This window comes from Nicotiana tomentosiformis, chromosome 5 (assembly GCF_000390325.3).
Source record: "Nicotiana tomentosiformis chromosome 5, ASM39032v3, whole genome shotgun sequence".
Classification (NCBI taxonomy): Eukaryota; Viridiplantae; Streptophyta; class Magnoliopsida; order Solanales; family Solanaceae; genus Nicotiana; species Nicotiana tomentosiformis.
This window is the reverse complement of record NC_090816.1, coordinates 99,331,688-99,345,197: the sequence shown is the minus strand read 5'-3', so window position 1 is coordinate 99,345,197 and position 13,510 is coordinate 99,331,688. Positions and strand designations below refer to the sequence as shown.

General features: G+C 35.6%; 1 protein-coding gene across 1 annotated transcript; it reads left to right on the top strand.

Moving 5' to 3' along the window:
- Positions 1–4,157: 4,157 nt before the first annotated feature.
- On the top strand, positions 4,158–4,676 carry LOC138892860 (uncharacterized). The gene has a single exon (XM_070176608.1). The coding sequence runs from the start codon at positions 4,158–4,160 to the stop codon at positions 4,674–4,676; it is 519 nt and encodes a 172-aa protein (XP_070032709.1).
- Positions 4,677–13,510: the final 8,834 nt, after the last annotated feature.

The following is a 13,510-nucleotide window of genomic DNA, read 5'->3' as shown; positions in this document are numbered from 1 at the left end:
GGCCGCACTCCCAATTGTGCGGTCCGCACTTTTTCAAAAGTTCCGGAACAACATTAGAGTGTCAAAATGCCCAGACTCGCTCAAAACTCACCCCGAAACTCACCGAGCCACTCGGGATCCCGTTCAAATATACAAACAAGTCCCGTAACATAATACAGACGTACTCGAGGTTTCAAATCATATCAAACAACGCTAAAACCACGAATCATACCCCAATTCAAGCCTAATGAACTTTGAAACTCCCAATTTCTACAAACGACGCTGGAACCTATCAAATCACGTCCGATTGACCTCAAATTTTGCGCACAAGTCATAAATGACATATCAGAGTTATAAAAATTTTCAGAACTGGATTCCGAATTCGATATCAAAAAGTCAACTCCCCGGTCAAACATCTAGACTTAAATTTCCTATTTTCGCCATTTCAAGCCTAATTTAGCTAAAGACCTCAAAATAAATATCCGGATATACTCCTAAGTCTGAAATCACCATACGGAGCTATTGAAACCATCAAAATTCTATTCCGGGATTATTTATACATAATTCACTATCTGGCCAATTATTTCAACTTAAACTTCTAAAACAAGAATCGTTCTTTTAATTAAATCCTGAATCATCCAAAAATCAAACTTGACCATCATAGTAAGTCATAATAATATTTTAAAGCTGCTTGAGGCCTTAAGCCACCGAACGGAACTCTAATTCTCAAAATGACAAGTCAGGTCATTACAGGTACTGATTTTGATGATCCTATGGAGGAAATCAAAAAGATCAAACGGTTGGGGAGTGTGAAAGAGTATCAAGCTGTCTTTGAAAGGAATTTGACTAGGGTGAAATTATCATAGGAGAATGCTATCAGTTGCTTCATTGGGGGGCTCAAACCTGAGCTGAATATTGCAGTCAAAATCAGCAACTCTACTACTCTATCACAAGTATAAAAAAACTGCTAGAATGCAGGAGGCATATCTCTCAGCAATCAGACAAACTACTGGTCAATCCACTTATATTAATCCGCCAAAGAAGTACATGGAGTCGAAGGGTTATGACAAACTAATCCTTCATAATCCTAGCACTAGTAAGGTTCATAGGTGGAGATTGAGTCCAGAAGAAATGAATGAGAAGAGAGCACAAGGTTTGTGCTTCTTCTGTGATGAAAGGTACACTATTGGACATAAATGCAAGAATGCTAAGCAGCTGTATTTGCTGGAACTTGAGGAGCAAGAAGAAGTGGAGCAATCACAACTGGAGGGAACACAAGATGAACTGGCATTGCAGATCCATAACTCAGAACAGATAAGAGAACAAATGAAAATTTCTATTCATGCACTCAATGGATCATTGGGGTATAGGACCTTCAAGGTGACTGGCTATCACTCCAAGAAACTATTGCATATCTTGGTTGACACATGAAGTTCTCATAATTTCATTGATCCAACAGTAGTGGAGCACCTAGGATGCCCCATTACACAGATTTCACCTCAAGTAGTGGCTGCAGCTAATGGTGTGATGAAGGTGGACAAGGTTTGCAGGATTTCTTGGCTACTACAGGGTGCAGAATTTGTAGCTGAGTTCCTGATCCTACCACTGGGGTCTTGTGGAGTAGTACTGGGGGTACAATGGCTACTAACATTGGGGGATATGAAGATGAATTTCAGAAAGTTGACTATGGAATTCATCTATAAAGGAAAGAGGCATGTTCTGAGAGGAGCTGGTAGACAAATATTGAATCCTAGAGCTAGGAAGTTAGCCAAAATCACAGGTAATCACTCAGAACTTTGCATGATTCAGTTAGTATCAACCATGTGTAATGAAGTACAATGGTATTCTCTAGAAGCTAAAGAAATGACTGAACTTGATCCTAAGTTATTGGCTTTACTAGATGAGTTCAAAACAATCTTTGATGAACCTACTCAACTGCCCCCATCTAGAGGTGTATTTGACCATAGAATCATTTTACAAAATGGTACTGAACCAATCAATAAGAGACCCTACATATATCTATCAGTTAAGAAGGATGTGATTGAAACTCTAGTTAAACAAATGCAGATCAGGGAATTATTCAACCTAGCAGCAGCCCCTTTGCTGCATCTGTGGTATTGGTAGGGAAGAAAGATGGGACTTGGAAACTATGTGTTGACTATAGGGATTTGAATAAGGCCACAGTAAAGAATAAATTTCCTATACCTATTGTAGAGGACTTACTAGATGAATTAGGGGGATCTAAAGTCTTCTCTAAAATTGATCTAAGGTTGGGCTATCATCAACTAAGGATGGCTAATGAAGACATACCTAAGACTGCCTTTAGAATACACTCAGGCCATTATGAATATCTAGTCATGCCCTTTGGATTGTCAAATGCTCCTGCTACATTCCAAGGCTTGATGAATTCTGTGTTCATACTTTCCTCAGGAAGTATGTGTATTTTTTTTTTTTTTTTGTGATGATATTCTGATCTATAGCAGATCCTTAGAGGATCATTTATGGCATTTAAGGGCTGTCTTTCAAGAAATGGAGAAGAATCAATTGTATGCTAAACGAAGCAAGTGTTTCTTTGGGGTTAAAAGGATAGAGTACCTAGGCCATTTCATCACTGAAGAAGGTGTGTCTACTGATCCACAGAAGATAGAAGCTGTGAAGTAGTGGCCTATACCAACAACTATTAAGCAACTAAGGGAATATTTGGGATTAGCCAGATATTACAGAAGGTTTATTCAAGGATTTGGGATAATCTGCAAGCCATTAACTGATCTTCTACACAAAGATAGCTTCAAATGGTCACCCAAAGCTACTGAATCCTTTGAGAAGCTAAAAGTAGCCTTAACAAATGCTCTTGTACTAGCCCTACCTGACCCCACCAAAACATTTGTAGTAGAGACTGATGCTAGTGGATATGGTATTGGTGCTGTTTTGATGCAGCAGGGTCACCTAATAGCTTTCATCAGCAAGGCCTTATCTCCTAGGCATGCTGCACTTTCAGTCTATGACAGAGAGTTACTTGCCTTAGTCCATGAGTCACTAAATGGTCCCAATATTTACTGGGACAACAGTTCATTATAAGGACAGATTGAAGCTTTGAAGTACCTTATGGAACAGAAGTTACACACCAATTCACAACTAATGTGGCTGACCAAATTGATGCCCTTTGATTATGTGATTGAATACAAGAAGGGAGTAGAAAATAAAGTGGCAGATGCATTGTCAAGAGTGTCAGGAGCTGAATTATTGGCTTTAGTCGTATCCATTACTGACTCAGATTTACTTCAAGCTATGGTGGACAACTAGTCTTCTGATTATAAGTTGAAGATCCTTACTGAGCAGCTGAAATCCAAACCCACCACACCCTCACAATTTACTTGAAATCATATTCAATTGAGGAGGAAAGGTAGATTTGTGGTAGGGAAGGTGCAGAACCTAAGGACTAACATAATTAAACTATGGAACTCCTCTCTACAAGGTGGCCATTCTGGTGTAGAGGCCACCCTCAAACAACTGCTCACTCTATTCTATTGGAAGGGGATAAGAACTGATGTGAAGAACTTCATACAAAGATGTGATATTTGCTAGAAGAATAAGGCAGATTTGGCAGCTTATCCTGGCCTTCTACGGCCCTTACCTATACCTGAGGTGGTATGGTCCCAAATAAGCATGGATTTTATTGATGGCTTACCTAAGTCTAAGGGCCATGAAGTCATCTTAGTGGTTGTTGACAGACTGCGCAAATATGCTCATTTTATGCCTTTAAAACACCCTACACTGCACCGTCAGTAGCCAAGGTCTTTTTTGATGTGGTTGTCAGGCTACATGGATTACCTGAGACTATAACCAGTGACAAGGATGCTGTTTTATTAAGCTCCTTTTGGAAGGAACTCTTCTCACTACAAGGAGTTCAATTGAATACTTCTACAACATACCACCCTCAGTCAGATGGCCAGACTGAAGTCTTAAACAGATGTTTGGAGACATACTTGAGGTGTTTCTGCAATGAAGACTCCACTGATTGGTATTCATGTTTAGCTATGGCTGAATATTGGTACAACACTTCTTATCACTCTGCTATTCACACCACCCGTTATGAGGCTCTATAAGGTCAACCTCCCCCATTACATTTGCCATATCTACCTGGTGAGTCTGCTTCAACAGAGGTCGACAACACCTTAATGCAAAGGGAGTTGAAATTGCAACTACTTAAACACCACTTGCATAGGGCTCAATTGAGGATGAAACAACAAGCTGACTCACATAGGACTGACAGGAGCTTTTCAGTAGGAGACTGGGTATACCTTAAGATACAGCCCTATAAACAATCTACCTTATCTTCTCAATCATTCCACAAATTAGCTGCCAAATATTATGGTCCATTTCAGATACTCAAGCGAGTTGGACATGTTGCCTATACATTGCTATTTCCACCATCAATAAAGATTCATCCTACAGTCTATGTATCACTCTTAAAGAAGTGCCATGCAGTCCCTGATCAAATTGCATATCCTCCTACTATTGATATTGCTAACCCCCATTGTCCTAATCCTGAAGCTATTTTACAAAGACGTATGGTGAAGACGGAAAATAAAGTTGTTGGCCAAGTACTAGTTAAATGGTCTGGACTGTCAGCAAATCATGCCACATGGGAGTACTTCAATGTTCTCAAGATAAGGTTTCCTCATTTTGATCCTTGAGGTCAAGGATCTTTTGCTGATGGGAGTATTGATACGCATACAATTGAAGCCACGTCAGCAGAGGTCGTTAGAGTTAGTTCAAAAAACAGTTAGCACAGTGTCAAGTTAGTTAGAGTAGTTAGCTGGATTCAACAAATTGAGCTGTCATTTTCATTATATAAATAATTGTACTGAGTTTATTACAATCAATAAGAAAGTATTACAATTTCCTAATTCTACTTCTTCTTCCAATCTTCTTCTCCTCCATTTCTGGGCTGGAACACTCGAGTATCCTCTGTAGATCTTATGTGCAGCTGTTGAATTCTCGAATTATATTCCCGAATTCAAGTGCAGTTAACAAATTAGTTAACAAAGGGCCACTGTGCATGGTCAGCTCGAAGAACCGTCTAAAAAGCAGTGATTCCAGATCAACTTCAACTTCTCTTCTAACATTTTAAACACCACGTTTTCTTCGACTGTTTGCTTCTACAGTTTTGGCAGCAATTCAGAAAATAAAACAGAAAGGCTCAAGAACTAAAACAATGAAGAGGCACAGCATGATGTTGTTTGTACATCAAGTTGATACCATATATTAACATGACCTACTGTAAATATTCTTTGGAAATACACAAGATTTGGATGAATTCAATCCAACAAGAAGCAAAACAGATAATTCGAATCAGTGGTTAGTTTGTGTTGTCCAGCTTATTGGATGAAATTGTTCCCAATTCGGTGGATAAATCAGTAAAGTGGGAGCAGGATACAATTGTCAAGGTTTAAGCTAAGAACACTATGGTATGGTTACGAGTAACCCAAACCAATATTGATGTATCCAAAAATAGAAAACATAAAATAAAAAGAGATACATAATTGCTTGTCAGGAAAGGAGAACCTACTCGCAACTGGGATATGATTCCAGGCATATTAAGGAAAATCTCCCGTGCAGCCTCACCAGTTGAAGATCTGAAATCAAATCGATCTGCATGTCGAAGCTTAAACCTAATCGACTGATTTCTATATGATTTTGCAATTGTGTGATGGACACCTAAAACAGCATATCGACACCCTGAAGAATCCTTGCCAAAAGGCCATCTCAAGCCACCCTTAACTTCTGGGTCCAAAATGGCAGAACCAACAAGATCTTTAATTCCATTAATCTGCTCATCCTGAAAAATGCAAAGAATTGAAGCATCTAAATCACTGGACTCACAGAAAGAATAAGTGGTGTTCTTTCAGAAAAAAAGGTGCAGGAGTCCTGATGAGAAGATGAAGGCGAAAGGCAGATTCATGCAGTAGCCAAAAAGCAAATCATGACTCTAGTTTTTTTGGTGATATGTATAGCTTTTACTACTTGGAAACCTGAAATGCGACCAGTGCTTCCTATTTCCTTAAGAACATCATCCCTGGTACTAAATCACTAAGCAATTATTCAACCTGGCAAGCAACACAATCAATCTAGAAGCTAAGGACCTAGTATTAGACAAGGTGAACTGAAGAAATATCAGGACACCTCATTTGCCAACAAAAAGAAACTTTACATACTTGGTGTGTAAAAGCCTTTAAATTGTATTAAGCCAGTAATAGCTACTTGAAGACCCCAAAGCAAATTAAGTTCAATAATAAACCACCCTAACGCTAAAGCCTAAAAGTATGATATTTTGAAACCCCTTAGCAAAAATATTGCCTCCTACACTGTATCTAGGTACCATCACTAAAGCTACAATAACACATAACGAAGCACATTTAAGTAGATAGCAGTACCTTCGATTAGAACCAAAGAGTGTGGATTTTGGCCTGATTTGCGCTCAAAGGATTCCGCTGGAACAGGTTGGAGCCTCACAAGGGACGAAAACTGAGAATTATCAGCTAATCCAACGGCGAACCATATCGAAACTGCATCATTAGCGTAAACGATGTTTTTCCCGCCCAAATATTTTTGCTTTCTCGTTTGTTCCCCAAACGACTTAGTATTCAGGTTTTTTCTTAAAGAAGGTACCAAAGATTCCGGCGCCGGAGTTGGCTTCGGCGACGGCGAACCCTTTGTTTGTCTCTTGTGCGGTGGAATGTAAGCCATGGCTCACTATGATCAATTGCTACTGCTCCGTACTCTCTTTGTTTGTGTGATGGAACTATACAATAATGTGAAAGATGTAGAATATAGATCGTCAAAGATAACCTGAATGGACGCATTAATACTATCTTAGATTCCTAAAATGAGCATTCCCATTCTTTTCTATCACGCCGACGTTACACAGTTCTAGAGTGGTCGTAGGAGTATTAAATTTCATTTAAAAAACTAAAATGTTACGTAATTTAATGGGAAAAAAAATATCTAACCATAAATTCTAAGTCACCAAATTTATACGGCAGGAAATTAATTTCTTTTAAAAAAAAAAGTCACTAAATTTTAAAGTGTAGGAAAAAAACAAATCCGTTTATGACTGTATGCAGTATCCCACTGGAATATTAAGAAGGTAGTACTAGTCCATCAGTTCAAATGCTTTTGACTATTAGGATCTCAATTGGCCTCCCATAGTGTAAAGATTAAGAGCTCGTTTGGCCGAGCAGACAAAAACTGCTTATTTTGAAAAGTATTTTTTTTAGAAATATTTTTTCCAAAAGTACTTTTAAAAAAAAATATAGTTTGTATTTGACCAATTCATTTAAAAAGTACTTTTACAATATTTGATAAACAAATTGTGTTTGACCAATCTTTTTAAAAAGTATTTTTGAGTGTCAAATTACCAAAACGTATAGTACCAAGGTCTTATAATTATTTTAAAGAGAAAAATATACGGAAGACTTTTATTGTTTTTTTATTTTATTTCATTAAAATATAAAATATAAAGTAAACATATATATGAAAGATTTATATCAATATAAGATATATAGTTATAGAAAGCATATAATATTATCTAGTATAATTACTTATTGTCATCATTCAGTATGAATTAGAAGTCTATTCCACTAATTACTATGTATTGATAATCCACTATGAAATAATAAGCAAAGTCACTCACATATGATAATATTTTTCAATAATTTCATCTCTAATTCTATCACACAATGCCTTCATATTAGTAGAAGACTTGCCTTGCATTTCTAAAGGAATACCAGAAGGCTCATCTCCTTCCTCAATCTCTCCAGTAATGTCTCCATTAGCATAATAGTTGAATTCCTTACCAGTTGAAGAATGTCATCGGAGAAAATTATGTATAGCAATGGCAGTTGTAACAAGATGATTCTAAGTGTCAAACTTGAAAAATGGCATTGAGAGTAAAATGAAAATAATTTTAAATGTAAAAAAAAATTGTTTTTGCAAAAGAAAAATAATTAAGTATGTTTAAATTCAAATTCAAAAAGATTAACTGATTATTAACAACACGTAATGGATAATTTAATTTTTTTTAAAATTTAAATTTAAAAAAAAACTAATTATTACCTAACCTAACTAACTTTCACCTAAATTGCCAAGTGACTTATTGTGAGTCTATCACTTGGCTTAATGTGGAGGCTTTTTCTTCTTTTTTTTAGTAATATATAGATTATGCGATGCAATTGTAAATTTATTACCTATTTATAGGTAATTTTCACAAATTAGATTTGATAATTGTTTTAAAGATTCGGGAATTAATAGCTTATAATAGAATAAATTAAATAATTATTTGTAGGAAGAGAATTGATAATCCAAAAAAGGATATAGATAATTTGCTTTATTATAAAAAAAAGAAGAAGATAATTTGGAAAGTTACAAGACATTACACAAAGAAAAAATCAAAAACAAGAAAAATCAAAAAAGAATTTGGAAAGTTACAATATATTCATATGTATGATATCTCTAGTTTTAAAAGAATGGTAGAAACTAGAAATAAAAAAGAAAAGAAAAACCTTAAATTAGTAAGGGATAATTTGGAAAATTTAAATTTATGGTGAAAATAGTTTTGTCTTAAATAAATTAATTTTCTGCTTCTGCTTCTTGGAAGAAGCTAGATTTTTCTGCTTATTTCCAAAAACAGAAAAATTGATTCTGCTGCTGGCCAAAAGTACTTTTCCGTCTTGGCCGAACAACTTAAATATTTTAAAAAATACTTTTTTTTGGGGGGAATACTTTTAACCTCTCAAAAGCTTGGCCAAACAGGCTCTAAACTATCGATGGGTGACTAACTTTAATCATGATAAATATTATCTAAGATTATCTGTTATCAAATTAAGATTCAATATAGCGTTAGGATATATGTACTGCTCTTAATTCCTTCCTTTCAGTTTATATAAACTTTTTCGCTTTTGGATATTTAAACTATATAAACTTTTACAAACTTTTTAAAATGTAATTTTTCATCATATTGACATGAGAAGAACCTCAACTTATAATGCTTTGTATATAATTTTTTAATATTTGAATTTTGCTTTAAAATATTAAGTTAATTTAATCTAAAGATTAGTCAAATTGACTCTAGAAAAGCGAAAAAGTTCATATAAACTAAAATTATGGGATTAATCATGCAATTTATATATAAGTTTTTGTTATTATGGAACAATTGATTTTTTTTCAATCTAATAAAGTATTGCATTAAATAGATCATTATTTACTTTATCATGGATGCCCTCTTACTTATATATTAGATGATTTAATTTAAAAAATATAGCTTATATACGAAAATTTAAATGGTGAAGGCGGGCACTTCATTGGTATGATTGTAGCACAAGATTAAATACTATAATTTATCTTGATAAAGGGAATGACCTTATTCCAACTTCTTGTGCTAGTACATCGTGGATGATTGAACTGGACCAAGTAAGGATACATATTTTTTATACTAATTATATAAAACAAATTTTCTTGTAATTCAACATACTTATATTCTTACTTTGGATATAATTATTATGAATTTTGTGTATTATTTAGGGTTTTTCTATATTACGGGAGAAGTTCATTATGGATTAATAATTTCGCTAAATTGGATGATTGCAATATGCATTTGTGAATTAATAATAAGTCTTGGTTTAGAGATTGATGTGTTGGGAATAAAACCCCGCAAAAATAATATTCACGGTAATAAAATCAGAATAATATCGTAGCACCGAAATACGGTAATTAAAAAGAGTTACAATGACACCAAGATTTTTACGTGGAAACCCTTTTGAATAAGGGAAAAAAACTACGGCCCCGAGGGGAGCAACTAATATCACTATAGCAAAGAATTTTACACTTTGTAGGTCCGAGTAAAATACTCCAAAGACCACTACAACACTCAAAAAAATAACCCTCTTTTGATATTCCAACCTCACTATAATATCACTCTCTTTATTTTTTCTCACAGACTATTTTTTATACCCTGTCTATGATGCCTTACTCTTTTTCTCTCTCTTTGTTGGTATGTTACAAATGACTTAGAAGCTATCTATTTATAGAGATTCTATACGCCCTATAGATGTCATCGGTGACATCAAAAGAATGAAAGAAATTTTCAAACTCTTCAATTTGAGAAATTCAAAAAAAAAATGTGGCGTCAATTTAGAAAAAGACTTAGAAGTCTTTATCAAATAAATAAAGACATTTCCTTAAATTATGGGATGGACCCATCATGTAATGACCCAACCAGTTATTTTAACCTTTAGCACCCCGTTTTCTAAAATAAAACTTTTCGTATGTGCTTTTAATGATTTATGACTTGCAGGGGTGGTTGGTTCGGGATTTGGAAGTGTTTGGGTTGAAATCGGAACACTTGGTTCCTTAAGTTGGCCTTAAAGTGCTAAGTTTGACTTCGGTCAACATTTTGAGAAAACGATCCCGGAATAAAATTTTGATGATTCCAACAGTTCTGTATGGTGATTTTAGACTTAGGAACGTATTCAGAATTTTATTTGAAAGTCCGTAGTTAAATTAGGCTTGAAATGGCTAAAATAGAAATTTAAGTTTGGAAGTTTGACTGGGGAGTTGACTTTTTGATATCGGAGTCGGAATCCAGTTCTGAAAATTTTTATAGCTCCGTTATGTCATTTATGACTTGTGTGCAAAATTTGAGGTCAATCGGACTTGAATTGATAGGTTTTGGTACATAATGTAGAAGTTGGAAATCTTAAGTTTCATTAAGCTTGAATTGAGGGATGATTCGTGATTTTAGCGTTGTTTGGTGTGATTTGAAGGTTCAACTAAGTTCGTATGATATTTTAGGACTTGTTGGTATAATTGGTTGAGGTCCCGAGGGGCTCGAGTGAGTTTCGGACGGCTAACAGATCATTTTTGGCTTTTGGAACATTGGTGATAGCTGCTGGAAATTTTCTTCTGATTTCCTTATACGCGATCGCGTGGATTGGGTTGCGATCGTGTAGGCTTAATTTGGTAGCTGAGAATTTGTTCTATGCGATCGCGTGGGCAAGTCCGTGATCGTGTAGGTTGGATTCAGTTGTGCTATGCGAACGTGTGGCTAAGGCTGCGTTCGCGAAGAGGAAACGAAGCAGAAGCTAACCACGCGCTTAATGCTTTGCGATCGCGTGAGGAGGCTCGCGATTGCGTAGGCTTGCGGAGACTGTGCTTCGTGATCACGTGGGGTTTTCCGTGATCGCGTAGGGTTAATGTTTGGACAGTAAAATTTGTGCTACGCGATCGCGTGAGGAAGTTCACGATCGCGTAGAAGAAATCACTGGGCAGAGAGTTTAAGTTCTGAAAATGGAACTTCGTCCCATTTTCCATTTTTAACGATTTGGAGCTCGAATTTAGGCGATTTTTGGGAGATTTTCAGAGAAAACAACGGGTTAAGTATTCTTAACTCAATATTGGTTAAATTACCCGAATCCATCACTATTTTTATCATTCAATTAGTGAATTGAGTTGGAAAAATTTGAAAATCCTCTTGGATAGATTTGAGGGCCGAATTGTTATCGGAATTTAGTGATTTTAGTATGGGTAGACTCGTGGTTGAGTGGGTATTCATATTTCGTAACTTTCGCGGGATTCCGAGACGTGGGTCCCACAAACAAAATTTTAATTAATTTCGGAATTTTTATTAAAAATATAGTATTTTCTTATAGAATTGATTCCTATAATTTTTAGTGATTGTATCGAATTATTTTTGGCTAGATTCGAGCCAGACAGAGTTGGATAATCGTGAAAAAGGCCTTCTAGTGGATTAAATTGGAGCAAGACGAGGTATGTCTCTTATCTAATCTTGTGAGGGGGAAATTACCTCATAGGTGATTAAAATTAAATAATTATTGCTAATTGTGGGGGCTACGTACGCACGAGGTGATGAGAGTGCGTGCGTAGATACTATTAATGCTAAAGTCCGGGTAGTTTAGACTCAAAGCATAAATTACTTGTGTAAATTATATTCTTTATTTAATTAATATTATTTGATATATATATATATATATGTGAATTGTTAGATAAAAATATTAAAGGATGAAAATCTCATATACTTGATTTTTCTGTTTCAACTAATTCTTTGTTTAATTAATTAATATATATATATATATATATATATATATATATATATATATATTGATTTTTCTGTTTAAATTAATTAATTGTTAAGAGAAATTGTTCTTCATCCTGAATTTATCTTATAACAAATATACTCTCATTCCGGAGGTACATAAGAAAAAGTCCTCCTTTTTGTGGAGCGGGCCGAACGCCTCAGCAGGATAGATGCATCTATGGATCGTGCCACACGTTCCTCGACAGTGTACACGATACTCTGGATCGGGCCGCACATCCTCGACAGAAAATCGTGCTTAATAATAATAATCACACGATACCTTAATAGCTTATTTGAGCTTGCGAAGATAATTGATAAATTTGAGAATCCTTGGAATTTAATGAATTATTATGCTTGCTTTTTAAGGAAATAAATTGTTATTCCTGTAAATGAGATTAATTGATAAATTGAAAATTATTTGAATTGAAGGAATTTAATTAATATATTGAGAACTGTTACATTTGAAGGAATTTGATTATTCCCGCTGGTTAAATAAATTATTGTAAATTCTGTGAATCATGCTGATTTAAATATTCTAGTTGTATTTCAATTATTATTATTGACCCATAGTAAGTATCAAAGTCGGCCATCTCGTCTCTACCACTTCGAGATTAGGCTTGATACTTACTGGATAAATGTTGTTTACGTACTCATACTACACTTGCTGCACTTTTTGTGCAGGGCCTGAGGCAAGTACTAGTGGGGGACCTATCGTCTTACACCCACGTTATCCAGGGGCATAGTGGTGAGCTGCACTTTCTGAGTCGTTCTGCAGCTACTAGTGTCTCTCCTTGTATTTTTCATTCTGTCTATTTTTATTTCAGACAGTATTTGAGGTTTTGTATAATCTACTAGATGCTCATACACTTGTGATACCAAGTCATGGTACATACGTTGGTAGAATTTGGGTTTTATTATTTCTCTTGGTTTTAAATTTTTTCAATGTATGCTTAATTTATTAAGTTGGCTTGCCTGCCGTAGTGTTGGGCGCCATCACGGCCTATAGGTGAAATTGGGTCGTGACAACATAGTATCAGAGTACTAGGTTCACGTAGGTCTCACAAGTTATGAGCAAACCTAATAGATTCCTGCGGATCGGTACGGAGACGTCTGTACTTATTTTCGAGAGGCTATAGGGTGTTAGGAATACTACCTTTCTTCATATTCCATCGTGCAATTAATGTAGTACTAAATATCCTTCTCTTATTCTCTCACAGATGGTGAGAACGCGCTCAAATGAGGTTCCAGACCAGGGAAGAGCTACTCCCCTAGTTTCTAGAGCCGAGGCCGAGTTCGAGGGAGGGCTCTAGCCCGTTGTAGAGGGTGAGGACGTCCCAGGACTGTTCCAGTTATGCCGCCAGTGGGTCAAGCAGAGAA

What these genes read in the sequence shown, in the direction of transcription:
- LOC138892860 (XM_070176608.1), top strand. Translation starts at nt 4,158, where the DNA reads ATGCAAAGGGAGTTGAAATTGCAACTACTTAAACACCACTTGCATAGG.